At 49.1% G+C, this 17339-nt stretch overlaps 1 protein-coding gene across 1 annotated transcript in view; it reads left to right on the plus strand.

Annotated features, from left to right (window-relative positions):
* Positions 1-17339, plus strand: part of LOC144753941 (E3 ubiquitin-protein ligase TRIM39-like) — a 170737-nt gene that overhangs the window by 85617 nt on the left and 67781 nt on the right. Inside the window, exon 8 of the mRNA XM_078641469.1 lies at positions 2318-2344. Coding sequence (XP_078497595.1) covers positions 2318-2344 — 27 coding nt within the window. The remainder of the gene's footprint in view (positions 1-2317; positions 2345-17339) is intronic.

A 17339-nucleotide genomic window follows, 5' to 3' on the forward strand; every position in this document is an offset into this window, starting at 1 on the left:
GCACCTCTGCACCCAGACACACCAGGGCAGGTAAAACTGAACTAATGGTGCTTTCTTGGGCCCAGGCCCCTACTTAACCTCAAGTCCAGAAGAACAGTCTTGTAAGTTGATTGCAAGTGTACCTATGCAGTGTATGTTTCTCCTATAGGATACCAGTACCATGTTCAAGTCTCATTCCTCAAAACAGTTATTTGACTAATTTTTCAAATAACTAAAAATCTGTAACTCCAAAAGTACTTACTAGATTCTGATAATCTTGTTGTCTAAAATGATATAAAAATCTGTACTATTTTTACAAATTGGTGTCATTACTTTGAGTCTGTGTATACAAAAATGTCTAACACTCCCCTCTGATAATCCTTAGGCTGCTCGACCACACTACCACAAATGGAGCACCTTGGGATTGTTAGAGCAAGCTCTTGCTCACTAGTAAGGGATACTTGGACTCTCTGCGCAGTATTCTTCATTTTGGTTTACTATATAGAGAGCCAGCTTCCTACATCTACCAAGCGGCACCCCATAACACCGATCTCAAAATGCTTCGCTGGCTCCTTATTCACAAGCACAGCCAGTTCAAAGTTCCTATGCACGACACAGGACACGAATACCTGAACAATTGCATACAGTTCCACCAGCCTCCTTACACACTGCCACACTCTCACTCGCATGCACTCTCCACATCCGCAACGGCAGAGCAGGGGGCCACTGTTTCTCCTACATGCCCAAAACACAAAGACCTTCCTCAATACATCACAGCCTCCTCCTCACTTCTTGTATTGTGCAAGAAGCTATAGGCCTGGCTTTTCGATTATTCCCATGGGATCACACACACCTACACACCTGCCAAAGTGTCAGGATACCCTTGTGGGTGAGTAGTGCACTATATAAATCAACATAACCCACACTAATGGCCTCATTACGATGTCAGTTGGAAAGCATTCTGACCGACTCTGTGTCGGAATAGTTTCTGACTGAATCTGATTCGGGTAGACCGTCCGACCGATTACGATGTCTCCGAACAACGTTCGGTCGGACTCCCATTGACTTCAATGGGAGCCTGTGTTCGACCGACAACACAGGTTCCCATTGCTAAAAGGGGTGGTTGCGGAAAACCATGTTGCCTGTGGCGGGCACCCCATGGTGCCTGCCACACCGTGCATGGTTGGAAAGAGGGGACCCATCAGTACCCCGACGGACCCAACCGGAGGCCCGGGTGAAGGGAGGCCTGCTAGGAGCCCCTAAAGTCTGTTTGACATCCGATCTGTGTCGGACAAACCGAGTTAGAAAGACTTTCCGAATTCGAAATCATAATACATCAGTCGGAAACGCGGTCCCTAGACCTGTACGAGTTGGCTGCGACCGACTGTTTCTCCAAATGCCGTTCGGAACCGAGTTGGAAAATCTGAACGGTTTCAGACTATCGTAATCGGTCGGTCAGATATGTTTCTGAGTCGGTCGGAAACACAGGTTCCGATATGGATTCTGACAAACCGAATGCCGTTCAGAGCCTTTCCAACAGACATCATAATAACGTCCCAAGTTAAAGTAACCCAGTGGACTGCAGTACTAACCCAAATCCACCATGCTATTCTCTGTGCAGGGAGTGTTTTTTCTGGTAACTCTTCCACAATCCTGTTAGTACAGGGATATAGTGGAAATCAAAAGTATTTGTTTGTCTTGCAGACAACACACTCATCTTTACACTAAGTAATGTGCATAGGATCTCGAATGATGTTCTATATTGTATGTTTGCTGTAAAAATGCGAGCAGTCTTAGCACAAAGAAGTTGTACTATATAAAAAAAATATTTCAAGTAAATGGTTGCATTAAAACTTTTTTTAATGAAATGTGTTTTTATAAAAACAGTTTGTTTACTTTGAAGTGCAAGTGATTTTTGAATGGGTCTGTTTAAGGGTAAGGTCAAGGGTAGGGTTTAGGACGTAGTAAGGGAGTAGGTATGGGTTATAGATAAAGTTTAGGGTTAAGGATATGGGTTTGTTAGGATAAAGGGTCATCTTAGGTTAATTGTTATGGTAAGGCACAAGGTTAGGGTTATTGTAAGGGTGGGTTTAGGCTAAAGCATAGGAATAGATTCAGCCTAGGTCATCTTTATGGATTAATTAGGATTGGATTAAAGGATGGTGAACTGTTGGAGTTTAGAGTATGCTTTATGGGTAATTGCCTTTTTTTATGAATTAGATTTCAAAACATTGCCACTTTAAATGCATCTTTTGTATTCCAATTTCTGATTTAAGTTCTCAAGTAGTATATGTGCTGTTTCTTTTTTTACAGTTTGTATTCTGTGTTTTTTTTCTAGAGTGGAGATGGGTCTGCAGCTTTGCAGGTAACTGAAGATGGTCCTTCTGTTTTTTTATTCCTAGCTTCTTCATATTTCTTTGTGTTGTAACTTTTTCCAGTGATCTGCATCTCCGAGCCTCTGTGTCGGAGGGTCTCTGCTGTAAAACGTATGGGCTATTTTTTCCTGTTCTGATATTATTCATACTTTGGCAATAGAGCACAGCAAAAACAAGGAGATGGACGGAGCGCTGAAACTTTTCAGACACTCACTCCTAGTCACAGATCTGGGTTGAATCTATCCTAGTTCAGACCCAGCTATATGCAAATCAGTTTTGAATCTGTACCACATGTCCAGTCCGAACTGCCAAGCCAGGTCTTCCCTGGACCGAAAAAAAGCATCCTGGGGCTGGTTTCGGAGTTACACCCCTCATCAGCCAGGCTAGCTTAATCCAGTGCCAAAGTGAGCAAGGGACCCACGTCTGGGCATACCCTACCAACTTAGGGCGAACCAAACAAGCACAAGAAGATGATGGATGGAACGTTGAAACTTTTCAGACACTCACCCCCAGTCACAGATCTGGGTTGAATCGGGAAAACCGAGAGATCGCTCGAAAAATTCACCCTACGAGCCCCTTGATACTTACCAACTCCTTGCTGCAGGCTACCACATGGCCCTCAAGTAATTGGGTACAACTGAAGCAGTCAATTGAGTATTGCGCCTAAGGTAATACAGGCGCTCACAAGGAAAACCCACTGGACGAGCTTACTGATACTCGCCAGCTCCTCGCTGGGATAAATCCATTTTTGTGGGCTAGACCTCTGTAAAACAGCATTGTCTGTGCATCATCAGTTGAGGTCTGGGGTCCCATTCCCCCCCCCACTTTCTGGGCTGCCATTTTGCCACCTACATGAGGGGACCGCAGTAAGAATGAAAACGGGCTGAATCAATAGAAAGAAGACTGAAACAATAGAAAGAAGGCAAACAATAGATGTGGTGGCCATCTTATGGTACACGCCTTCCAACCAACTAAACACCAAGAATAGCAGACACAAATCACCAAGATCAACAGTGATCTTGATTTGGGCATATCATTAGAAAGAAGACTAAAACTTGAAAAGCAGCAGACATCTTGGATTGGCCACACTCCACCAACTAAACACCAAGAACAGCGGCCATCCTCAATCGGCTAGCTGCACACTAATTTTAACTCTACTGTACTCACACCCTAATGTCCCCACAATCTAAATTGAGAATTAACTTCTCAGCCTCTATATCTTGATAACGATAAAGTCAGAATTTCTTATTCGCTGCAGCAAAAATGAAGACTCCTTTTTAATTTCCAAGATCAACGAAGGCACAAACATGCAAGCTTCCACAGTATACCCCCACCTCTACACTGTCCAGCAACCTGAAACGCCATGGACCAAACCCTTTCAAAACCGACCCCTACATTAAGGAAGAACTTGAAAAGATTGGAAACGGATGAACGGACATCAGACAAAAACAAGAAAAAAAGAATCCGAAGATGGCGCCCAAAGGTGGGAGCTTCCGCAGGAAGCGTGCCGACGTCACAGGAAGGACACCAAAAGGTGGGATGTCGACGCTCACCTGGGCTACGAAAAAACCCCCAGAAAAAAGACTATGATTCCGGACCCAACCATTAGACCGTGGAATAATGCACAGCATAGTGAATCCAGAAAGATCTTCAAGCTGCAAAACTACACCGACAGGTAAGAAACTATTTGTTTCTCTTCAGCCGACATGTGTTTCATCGCCTACACTGGGAAATCGTCCCACGACTTTCTCAAGGCTCTACGAGTGAGGTTCTCGCACTCGATAGTCATGGTTGTGGGCCATGTTGATGACAGAGCTGTCCTTGCGAGCCTGTGGATTGGTCAGACGGAGACTTTTCCTGAATGAAGAACCGATTTTAACGCAGAAGACATATATTTTGTGGGAATTATCACCACATAGGGAAGGAATATACCAAAGATTGTAGAGCCTTGAGAAAGTTGCGGGATGGTTTCCCAGTGTATGCGACGAAACGCGTGTCGGCTGAAGAGAAACTATAAGAATAAAGAAAGAAAAACAAGAAACTCAAAATACTGTGATAATATTTATGCATACAAAGTGCAGATAAATGTTTAGATACACTAGAGATGTGTGCTGAGGATTTCCTTTGTTTATTCAGTGGTCTCAGCTGCAATTTTGGGGGAGGTTGGTGGTTCTCCTCACCTTACAGCACCGTCCAGAATTCAGGATCTATTGAAACTAATATATGCGCAATTTTCCTGAGTGGCAGTGTTTCACCTAGCTCAATACCACTGTCCGTTCAAAGGTCTGGACGCTATTATAGCCCGCAATGAAGCAGCAAGTATTGACAACTTCTTTCCAATCGACTGATCGGACTACCACATCATTCTGTTCCACCTTAACCAAACAATAATTCATGCTCAAAAACCATAGAATGGACCCACAACACAAGTTAGATTCCCATGGATGATCTAGAAGACGGAATGATGTCTCCCTATAACGCCATACTCAGCCATCGACTGGAAACCCTCCTCTCAGTATGCATCTTTGCTGAACTCGTAAGGGGCGACCCCCCACCCCCCACCCAGAGAATGATGGAGTTAATACAAACCTCCCTCATCTCACAGGAGCGAATTCCAAGACCTCCTCTCACCTTGCAGATCCTCCTCCGGCCTCCATGGCATAGCCTCAACAATGCCTTAACACCACTCTGGACCAAGATAACCAGCTCCCTGAGCAATTGGTTGATGCCCCACTGCCTCAAACTATAACAAGTCACTCTCTTACTACAGAAACCAGGTACTGACCCAGATTACCTCAACAATTTCAGAACCATTTCCAACCTTCTCTTCCTGCCCAATAATACTTGAGAAATGCGTTCTCTCCCTACTCAAACAACACATTGATTTCAACAATCTTCTTGAATCACTACAGTCAGGATTTACAAAAGGATGTAGCACTGAAACAGCCCTACTGAACATAACCGATGACACACACAAGGTGCTGGACACATACAGATGCTGCCTATTTATCCTCCTAGACCTATCAGCGGCCTGTCGTATTTATTTTACACTTTAATTGAAAAATAATTTATTGGTGGAGTTCTAGATGGGCTACAAAATACCATTTTATGAGTTACCTGGAATGAAGAATTTGATTTCGGTTAATAAGAAAAATAGGCCCATTATGCTTTACCAAATATCTAATACTACTAACGAGCAAATTGTGTGTAATATGGGTGAAGTGGAGTGTAATTCAATTTAGAGAATTTGATGAAAAGAGAATTAAATTTAATAGAAACACTGAAGAAACTAGAGATTTGTTTACAGGAAGAAATGAAGAGATTTAGAAATTAGAAGAAGCATCCTAGACTTAGAATTAATCAAGGGAAGAAGGGGGTTATTTGCATGATGTGTGAGAAACATGATGATTGGGAAGCTTCAAGAATAATAGGAGTGAGTGGGTGCCGATAAAGTTCTATAGTTAACAAAGAATATGTTTGCTTTTTAGCCTATGTTTAGAGGTATTTAACATTGCTGTGGTTAAATCGCTTATTTCACTATTCCAAATAAGCGGGTAGGTTCCTGTTATTTAACATTACTTTTTCCCAGAGTGTATCATGAGTTGAATGAAATGAGACTAAAGAAATTGAGATTTTGGTTTTGTTTATCAAGTCTCAGCTGGACCCCACAAACCTAACTGGTAAAACGCCTCGTATGTGAGGTTAGAGCGCTCCACAGCTCCTTGACTATATCACGTGCCCTGCGTGCACTTATCTCATCTGATATTATATCATTAATATCAAGTAGGATCACATGAATAAAAATGGCAGAAATAGGCTTGTCTCGATTTTGACTTTCACTGCAGGAACATTCCATAAAAATGAACTTGGTGAATAATTTTACATTTGAAAGCAGCACAAATAAGCAATTTTTACATCAAAAAACAAACCAAGTGGGGGCGTGGCGAGCTGTCCGTGATCCGTCATAAACCAGGGATATTACGGCCCCGTTCAGAGGTGAGGCCGAGATTAAGTAACCCCGACATGCCTGCGGACCACCCAGTTTGCTGAAACATCTGCCCCGACCATATAAGAGGGCCGATGAGGAGGAAGGACCGTACCTGAGGGAGGCGAAGAAAACGGCGCCTGGACGTTGTCCTTCAGCCCTGAACCCGGATGGGACTTGGTGAAGGTGCCTGCCATAAACGGAACCGGGACAGAGGCGGATTGCCAGAACCCGGAGACACGGTGGTGAGCTGCGCACATTTGTGGGGTCGTTCACGGACCTGCTTGGCGGCTTTCGCGACCCCATTCACACCCGAGGTGCGTGCAGTGGAGATCGCCGGTGCCCGACTGAGCCTGTCTTGGCGAGGCCCTGGGGATCAGCATACCGGAGCAGAGTGCGGAATCAACTGGGGTGTCGGGACGGCGCTTGGAGATCCTGCGGAGGGACGACTCGGGGACAGAGATAGGGGAGCTGGACGGGGCCCCCCCCCCCCCCACCCCACCACCCTTCCCGGAAACAACACTGAGATGGAGGACGTGCCGGAGTCGTGTGACTAGAGCCGTGGGAGTAACGAGCTCACCTCCCGAGGGTAAACGCGGGCGGAGGACTGCCGGAGCCTGGCTGGGCCTTGTCCGACGGGGGGAGGGCCTCGGTGACACTCTGGAGCCCTGATCACGGGGGGGGTCACGGGGGTGGGGGGCGCTAGGACTGTGGAGCCGCTGGGAGCACCACTTGGAGCCATCGGTGAGTGAGTGTTTGGGATGGGTGACTGAAGCCCTACTCCCCTAGCCTCCATCGTACACCCTGTAACATCTCAGCCCTGAGGAGGACTTAATTGGCAGGCCTTTGGTTTAGTGCTCCACAGCGAGGATTGGGCCCCCTACTGCGGGGGATGGACTGGCTCGGGAGGACTGCTCACCCGTGCTTTGGCAGACACGGCGATCTCAGGTCGGAGGGGATGGAGTTGCGCACCGCGGCCCAGAACGCTAGGGTCACCGGAGGTAGTGTCTGGCCATGGCAACCAACTAGAGCGTCTATCTCGGGGATTTGCACCTGGAGCCCCATCCTTGGGGATTATTGAACTGAAAACTGCGGGCCACGAGTGGAGGTGAGCTCGGCCGGAACTTTTGAGGGCCTCTGTGGACATCAGAGCCCGCTGAGCAACAGGCCCGCATGGGTTGACGGAGGCCTGCATCTGGTCAGAGGCAAACTAGCCTAGGGCTGACTAGACCAGGACGGGGCCCCCAACTGGTGGTGGCACAGCGGTGAGACGAGACGGCCCGAGACTTTGGACGTGCGGTGCTGAGGGGATTTGACGCGCTGAGAGATAGTTTGGAGATCCAGTGAGATTGGGCCGCTTGGAGGGAGACCCACCGCAGCCATCAACCGACAAACGGCCTGACTACGCGAGAGGCCCCCGAGAAGAGGACAAGATGGGGGAAAAGGACACACCCGCCAGACCGCCTAGACCGGGGACAATGGACCACTATGCCACGGGACCGCCCCCGGTGGGCACAGGAGCCTCCGGCTCCCGCTCTGATACTGACCTGCTGATGGGAGCGATCCAAGCGTCCAGGGCGGATATACAAGAGTCCCGAGCGGCGCTAGAAGTTAAAATTGGCGAGGTGGGATCGGAAGTGACGCTCCTGAGACAGGACTTCCGTAACTTGACTGAAAGGGTGACCATGGCGGAAAGATGGATAGGCGAAGCGGAAGACTCACTTACTACCCTTCGGAAGGATATGGCAGACCTCCAGGCCTCTGACCGTCAACTGCTGTGGAAGGTGGATGATGCGGAAAACCGTGCCCGACGTAACAACCTCCGCTTTGTGGGCTTTAGGGAGGGTATTGAAGGGACCGATATGGTGACCTTCCTGTTCAACTGGCTGAAGGAGACTTTCCCAAGGGCTCAGTTCTCTGCTTGTTTTGTGATCGAGCGCGCTCATAGGGCGCTGCTGGTGAAGCCACCGGAGGGGGGCGTGACCGAGGCCGGTCATAGCCAGGTTCCTTAACTTTGCGGACCGAGATCTGATTCTGCGGGAGGCTAGAAAGCTGGCAGAGATCCGACTAGAAAATACGCATATTATGATCTTCCCAGACTACAGCCAGGAAGTTCAGAAGCAGAGGCGCTCTTTTGATATGGTGAAAGGGAAACTAATAGACCTTCATATTCAGTACATGCTACTTTTTCCAGCAAAACTTAAAGTAATATACAAGGATCAGACACACTTCTTTACTCATCCGGATGATGCGTGGTAATGGTTAGAAAAACGTCCACCACCTGGGAGGCCAGATGCCGGGAACCCTGGGGCGCCCGCCCGGAGGGAGACTATCGGGTCCCAATGGGGCTGGCCGAAGCCCCGGAGATCGGGGAGACTACGGAGCGTGAGACTAAGGCAGTCAACGCCGTATCCGGGGTCTTCTGCGGTGAGCCGCCGGAGGGGGCGCTCGACATCGCCGACCGGAGGGGATGCAGTGGGGTCCAGATTCCACGCTTTGAGGAGGAACGCGCGCTCCGAAGGGGAGGAAGAAACGGGGGGCCGATCATCTGGAGGAGAGGGAGACGAGGAGAGTTCGATGCACCCCCTGGTGGTAGCCATCCGGGAACTGGAGCAGGATGCACCCGGCCAAGCTGAGGGCCCGAGAACTGAGACACAGGACTCACGCTCCTGAGCGGTGGCGGACCTGGACACTTGAACTTTCAGCTCAACGCCATGGGGCACGCAAGTTCATCTACCACCCCCCCCCCCCCTTTAAACCTATTGTGTATTGTTGTTTAAGTATTCCAGTGTTGCAGTAGTGGGCTGCGTTGGCAGGGAGGTTGCATGTTTCCTGCGTAGATATTGAGCCTAGGTTGAGGGGGGTTTTACGGGAGGGTGACAGACCTTCTCTGCCGACAGTCCTATTTCAGTGGCAGATGGGACCAGAGGGAGGGAGAGGTGGGGAGGGGGGTAAAGGGGGGGGGGTTGCGATTGTTTTACAGTTGGGGGGGGAACAGTTGGGGGGATGGGGGTTGGGGAGGGGAGGAGTCAGGGGGAGAGTGGGTCAGGACACGTCATCAGGGTCACATTCACCGCACAGCAGACCACTCCACACATGATGGGCCAGCTCGGGCAGATTGACAGGTTGTGGTGGGATGTCGGATATACGAGTACCCATGAGTCAGGGTTCAGAGGGCTTCTCCATACTAACCTGGAACGTGAATGGCCTGGGCAGTAAACTCAAGAGAGGCCTAGTGAATGCCCACGTGAAAAGGCTGGGCCGACGTTGTCCTATTACAAGAAAAACACCTTATGGGCACGAGCTGTGGCTTTCTGGCGAGGGGGTGCTATAGAGTGTTAGTGCATGCAGGTTTTACAAAGGGCTCAAGAGGGGTTGCCATCCTCATAAGAAAGAATCAGCCTTTTAAGATTTCCCGTACCTGGATAGACACTCAGGGGACATATGTGGGGGTGTGAGGCACTTGGAGGAGGAAAGAGTATACCATAATTTTGGCATATCCCCCCCCCCTTACCCCCCCACCCAAATTACAGGCGGACACACTGAAGGGGATCACGGAGGTCCTACTGGATACCTCAGACACTATACAGGTTTTGGGGGGGAGACTTCAATGACGTCATGGCCCCGTCACTGGACAGAACTGGAGCTAGACCTAGGGACCAGGCCCCAACCGCTTTGGCTACCACAATTAATGCTGTAGGGTTGACGGATGTCTGGCGGTGGTTACACCCAGACGATAGGACGTACTCCTTCTTTTCTGGAGCACATATGGTTTACTCGAGGCTGGACTATATTTTTCTGGCCCGTCACGTAGTGTCGAGGAGTGATGCAGCGGACTATACAGCTAGGGGGATATCGGATCACTCTCCGCTCGTGGTAAGGGTGAGGGGGCAGAGGCTGCAGAGAGAGGGCTTGTGGACACTGGCGGCATGGGACCTGCAGAACCCGGCCATTTTGAAGGGCCTCCGGGCGGATGTTAAAGTCTACCTGGCTGAGAACGTGGGTTCGGTCTCCTCCACTGTCGTCCTATGGGAGGCCTTTAAGACGGTGATGAGGGACAGAGCCCAGAACAGGGTGGCAGAAAAGAATCGGGAGGCCCGAAGAGAGCTTGACGCGCTGGAAGCACAGATACTGGCACTAGAAAGGAAGTACCAGGGTGACAGAGACCCACGGACTCTCCGTACCTTGTCGGATGTTCAGTCCCACTATAGAAGCCTGGTGATGGGAGAGGCTAAAACACAGGCGCTGGCGACGCTACATCGTCTCTACGATGTAGGAGATAAATCTGTCAAATTGCGGGCATGGCTAAGTAGGAAGGAGAGGTACGCCCGATGGGTAGAGCAGGTCAAGGACCCACAGGGTAACCTTGCAGTGTCAAATACTAAGATCGCTGAAGCTTTCGCTACGCACTACCGGCTGTTTTACGAGGCAAGAGACTTGGGGACTCTGGAAGATGCCATACACTATATGGAGCACCTGGAACTTCCGGTACTGGCTGACGCGGACCTGGCAGATTTAGAGACTCCCATCACACTAGAGGAAGTTAAAGGGGCCATAATTAGGCTGCGCGCAGGGAAGTCGCCGGGTCCAAATGGGTTCCCGGCGGAGTTCTTTAAGAAAACAGCAGATCTCCTGGCTCGACACATCCTGGGTCTCTTCGAGGGGGCGGTACAGGATGGGGTACTCCCCATGGATCTTCGGATGGCCACGATTGTCCCTATTTTTAAGGACGGTAAACCACCGGAGGATTGCTCCTCCTACCGTCCCATATCGCTTTTGAATGTAGAAGCTAAGCTATTGGCGATGGTCCTTGCGCTCAGACTACGGAGGGTAATCTCTGCCCTGGTTCACTTGGATCAAACGGGATTCCTCCCGGGTAGGGCCACTAGATTTAATCTTCGCCGGGCACACAACTGGTTGCAGGAAGTGGGTAAGAGGCTGGACCCCCACTGTTTTTTTTCGCTCGATGCGGTCCATTGGCCCTTCTTGGAGGGAGTACTAGTGCGGTTCGGCTTTGGCCCAATCTATAGGCAGTGGATTAGGCTCCTATACACGGACCCTAGGGCTAGGGTCAAGGTGAATGGAACACTCTCCTCCGATTTCTCGGTGAGGAGGGGAACTAGGCAGGGATGCCCTCTGTCACCCTTGCTCTTCGCACTGACGATTGAGGTTCTCGCCGCGACGGTCCGACAGCACTCGGATATCAGAGGATTTCGATTAGGACCGCATGATGCCACAGAGGAGAAAATATCCCTATACGCAGACGATGTCCTGTTGTACATTACGCACCCGGAGACGACAATACCGACGCTCTTTGCAGAGCTGGAAAGGTACGGGGACCATGCGGGCTATAAGATTAACTGGCACAAATCCGTCTTATATGACCCGAGCAGCCAAGGAATATGGAGTAACCTTCCACATCGACTGCAGACGACCATGGAGGGATTTCAATATCTGGGAGTGTTTGTGACACGGGACCGGCAATGCTCCTTTACCAGGAATGTCGAACGGGTAGTGCATACATTTGTAGAGGACTCTGCTAGATGGAGGCTCCTACCCCTTACGCTGCTGGGCAGGGCGGCCATGTATAAAATGGTGACTCTGCATAAAATCCTCTACGCATTCCAAAATGAATACTACCCGCTCCCCCTGAGGGTGTTCAGAGAACTGAACTCGGAGGTTTGTGCTTTTCTGTGGCTTGGTAAACAGGCTAGAGTAGCACTGTCCACATTGCAGAGGCATCAGTACAGTGGAGGCATTTCTCTTCCTAATGTTGAGGCTTATTACTGGGCGGAACATCTGGTGGTTATTAACAAATGGTTTCATGCCCCAATCACACACCCCACATATGCCCTTGAAAGACACGCAATGGGAACCCGCCCTTACAGTTATTATTTAAACGGGGGCAAGGGACGGGGAAGACTATTGCCTGCTACCAGATTAACGTTGATGATCTGGTATAAAGCGACCAAAGCTATCGGCTGGGAGAAGAAGCCCACTAGGCAAACTCCTCTGTGGAACTGCACTTGGCTGCGAGAACTGAATAAGCTGAGGGGGTTCCGGCCTTGGGATAATATAGGGATCTCGACAATAGGGGACGTGACCACTAGGGGGGAGCTAAAGTCGTTCCCAGACTTGAGGGCGGAATTCGGACTATTACCCACGCAATATCTGAAGTATGCTCAGCTGCGGCATGCGTGGCAAGCAGAGGGGGAGTTAGGGTCTGTACTACCGGAATATGCACCCCTGGAGGGTCGACTGCTGCAAGAACAGATACTTGAGAAGGCAGTCTCACTCACATACAAGACCCTTATGAATAACATTCCGGACGGTCTGGCTATCCTTAGGAAGAAATGGGAGGATGATGTAGGGGAGATGGACTTGGTAGATTGGGACACAGTCCTCCTGCACCCACGAGAGATGGCAATTAAGTCGCGACTAAGACTGATACAGTTTAATGTTCTACATAGGACCTATTTTGATACGGTACGACTACATAAGATAGGGAAGATAGGAGACACAAATTGCCTGAGATGAGGCCGGGAGGCAGGGAATTTTTATCATATCTGGTCCTGCCCCATGATCCAGATCTACTGGGGGGAGATTATGAGAGAGCTGGGGGCGGTGTTGGAGGTCCCCTTGCCGGTAGAGCCCAAACTTGTCCTACTGGGGATGACTAATGACCTAGATCTCACACGTCCGCTACTGATATTCCTGGTCCTGGCCCTAGTTGTTGCTAAAAGGGATGTGGCAAAATACTGGGGGGCGGCTGAGACACCACAAATAGAGGAATGGAGGAGAGGCCTAGACCTGTACATGGCAGCGGAAAGGGTCACATATAAGGCAAGGGGCTGCCCCAAAAAGTTTGGGAGAGTGTGGAACAAATGGAGGAAATACCATGGCCTTGATGGAGGATTATGAGACGAGGAGTAGAAGTGGGGCTCGCGTAAGGAGAGCAGTACCATGACGATATGACATTGTGGAATAAGATGTGGACAGCGCACGTGATATGGCTTAAATCACGAACTGTTGTTTTTCTTGTGCTGGGAAGAGTGGGGGGAGGGTGGGCTTGGGGGAGGGGTGTGATATTCAATGGTGATGTGCTCTTATTGTTCATGGATAAAATGCAAATAAAAATATTAAAAAAAATAAAAAAAAGTTTCCTAGGCTTCTAGTCTTGTCTATTATTTAACAAAATGAAACGTAAATAGTTACATTGGAGGGAGCCCTTTACAATTTGGAGGAGATGGATTTGTTTCTTCCGTTTCCTAACTTTTGGATTTGCTCCTTTCGGGAAATAACAGGCTGTTTTTTCTTGGAGAGCTGTATAATTATCAGTAAGAGTGGTCAGCAGACAGCGGGCGAAGAATATGGGCTAAGGGAATTATTTCTCACTGGAAAAATAAAAATGTCTTTGGAACAGTGTATCCCTCTTTATTTTATTAGTCTTGATAATTTACTTCCATAACCCATATATTTATTTAAATGTATTTATATGAAATATTTACTCAATTTACATTGACCATCTGTTTTAGTCATTTGAATTGAGTTTTCTGTTATTAGTTTATAAAAGTTACACCCCCTCGGTATTACAATCAAGAACTGCATTATCCCAAACCTCGGAGGTGCAACGCTACAGAGTCTGACAATCCTTTCCCAAAAATGGACAGTATTTTTTTTTTCAGCCTTAAAGTACTTTATTTTATCTTGATTTTACCTTAAAGTTGCAGAAACTACAAGCAAAGAAACTTGCCACCGAGCAGAAGTGTGAGTCACTGTATGATTTATAGGATGATGTGTCTTAATTTTTAGGCTCCCCTACACAGCGCTTGCCCTGTGCTTGAGATATCTCTTGTAACGAAAAAAAACATCTTAGAAGGGGCTTAGAGGTCGCCCATTACTCACCTTAGGTTTGCTCCCACGTCGCACTCCTTTTCTTACTTTCTATTGGACAGTGCCTCCTCCTGTCATCCGGCGTCCTCCCCAGGTTCTTGAGTGTCCTTGGCGTGCAGCTTGGACCAAGTACTGCTTCCGGTCTGTTTTGTGCGCCTGCAGAGGTACTTTAAAAACAAGCATTTACAATGCAATGGTCTCGGCATTGTTAAAGTTAGAGCTATTGGCATTGCTCATGACATTATTTTTATTTATGTTTTTGTTTTTAAAACATAAATAAATTCCATTGTCATTTACAATGCCTATGCCTTAATCGCTCGCAAATGGAAGACCTATTACATTTGCAGCCACACACATACAGCCACACACACACACATACAGAGCCACCCACACAAACATACAGAGCCACCCACACAGTCATTCACATAGAGCCACCCACACACACAGAGCAACCCACACACAGAGCCACCCACAAAAAAAGCTACACACACAGACAGAGCCCCCCCACAGACAGAGCCCCCCCACACAGAGAGCCCCCCACAGACAGAGCCCCCCACACAGAGAGCCCCCCCCTCCACACAGAGCTCCCCACACACAGCCCCACACACAAGGCAAGAAAAGCGGCACAATCGGGGGGCAGAAGGCAAGAAAAACTGCACAATCGGGGCAGAAGGCAAGAAAAACGGCACAATCAGGGGGGCAGAGGCAAGAAAAACGGCACAATCTAGGCAGAAGGCAAGAAAAACGGCACAATCAGGGGGCAGAAGACAAGAAAAACGGCACAATCAGGGGGGCAGAGGCAAAAATACGGCACAATCGGGGCAGAAGGCAAGAAAAACTGCACAATCGGGACAGAAGGCAAGAAATACGGCACAATCAGGGGGCAGAAGGCAAGAAAAACGGCACAATCAGGGGCAGAAGGCAAGATAAACGGCACAATCAGGGGGCAGAAGGCAAGAAAAACTGCACAATCAGCGGGCAGAAGGCAAGAAAAACTGCACAATCGGGGCAGAAGGCAAGAACAACTGCACAATCAGGGGGCAGAAGGCAAGAAAAACGGCACAATCAGGGGGCAGAAGGCAAGAAAAACGGCACAATCAGGGCGGCAGAAGGCAAGAAAAACAGCACAATCAGGGGGCAGAGGCAAGAAAAACGGCACATTCAGAGGGGTGCACGGATTACGGGCGGGGAGGGGGCAGAAGAGCTAGCACGAGGGGGCAGACGCACAACGAGGGGACAGATGCCAGAAAAACACGAGGGGGCAGGAAAGCAAGCACAACGAGGGAAGGGGGGGGGGCCAGAAAAGGGGCTCTTACCTGTATTGAAAAAGCGGGCCAGCACACCGTTCTCCCCGAGGTGCGCTCCACACCACCACGTTTCTCCGAGGCAAAGCAGAAATGCCTCGGAGAAACGCACCGCCATTTTGCGACTGGGGGGCGTGTTTTTTGTTGAGTGACAGATGATGTCAAAGAGCCAAAGAAACTAAAAAACACGCCCCCAATCCGAAACGGACGGGGCTTAAACGGAGTGATGCCCCTCTGCTCCAATGGCTGGCCTCCGTTTAGGAAGCCAGCCAATGGAGAAGAGGGGCGGGTTTAAGCCCCCTACTCCAAAACATAAAATCTCGGCTGCGCAAACACTGCAGCGCAGTGTATGCTAGGCCGAGACCTAAAAAATTATGAACTGTAACAGTCCATTAGAGTGCATGTTTTGCAAGCTCTCTCTTCCCACCCCGCATGCCTCCATTGCTTCTTACCCTGTTCCCGCCACCTCCCTCCCATCACTGCCACCGTTGCTTTCCCTGTCCACAGATCACCCCTTCTCCCGACTCGGTCACTGATTTTCCCTTCTTTGCTGGTTTTCCCTGTTACCCCACTTCCTCCCTCCCATCACTTCTTGCTCCCTCACACCTCCCGGTGCTTGCCCGTCCACAGATCACCTCCTCCATGATCCATCACCGTTTTTCCCTTTGTTGCACTTTCCCTGTTTCCCCAACGCCTCCCTCCCTTCGCTTCTCTCTTCCTTCGCTTCTCTCTTCCTTGCACTTCCTGGTGATTGACCCATCCACAGATCGTCCCCTCCCCAACTCCATCACTGCTTTTCCTTTTGTTGCGCTTTCCTTGTTCCCCCACCTCCTCCCTCCTGTTGCTGCTCACGGTTGATAATCAGGGAGAGCAGATCAACTGGATATATGGAATGGTGCTTTCGGTATCTTGGCTCTCGTCCTCCAAGCCGAGGTGAAATTCAAAATATATATAAATACAACAATATGGGGTTGCGTGGACTCGTCCTTGTCTGTAATCTTGTCGTCCTCCCCTGTCGTACTGTTGAGTAGACAATTCCTGAAAGGAACGAGTTTCAGGAACCTTGAACCTCTCAGGAGTTTTAATCTTCGAGTGATCACGTTTATCATATCTATGTTCAGAAGCATCAGGTGGTGGCGAACCACTACGAGACATAGGCTCCTGTTGCTGCTTATTTTTGCCCTAAGTATTTTTAGGAAAAACTGGACGTCCCTCTTTTACAGGAAGGAGCTTGTCCTGAGACAAAGGAGAAGGTCTAACGCCTAAATTTTTGCGCCCCAAGGACGTATAAATGTCAGCAAAAATAATCGGCAACTCGCGTTCCCGATCCAGTTTATGTACCGTCAAAAGGCGTTCACGAACCATCAAAGCCGCTGCTTCACCTTTAACATTAGAAAGAATCATACCAGATACTATTGAAAAAATGCCCAACAATTTCATATCCAGCGCAGGACCTGACCCATTTTTATCCTGTATCTTTTTAAGAACGTTCGTAAGAACGCTCATGGAGGGGGGGTGCCATAGTAAAGTGTATACACTGAGGCAAACCCCGCCCCCCATGTGTTGCAGTCGGCCGAAGGAGGGATTAGACCACTCGGTAAGCACAGAGTAAGGATCCTATGCTTCCCAACAGGACCAGTAAGTGGAAAAATTGTATCAGTCCTAAATGGCAAATCCTCACGATTTTGAGCACGTTTGCCCATTACCAAATTAATCATAACGGGGCTAATCACAAGACCACCACCATGTGCAGCCTACACCAGAGGCGCTGCCCCAGGTGGCGATACAAGATCAGGCGTTTAT

This window comes from Lissotriton helveticus, chromosome 5_1, assembly GCF_964261635.1.
Source record: "Lissotriton helveticus chromosome 5_1, aLisHel1.1, whole genome shotgun sequence".
In the NCBI taxonomy this organism is placed as follows: Eukaryota; Metazoa; Chordata; class Amphibia; order Caudata; family Salamandridae; genus Lissotriton; species Lissotriton helveticus.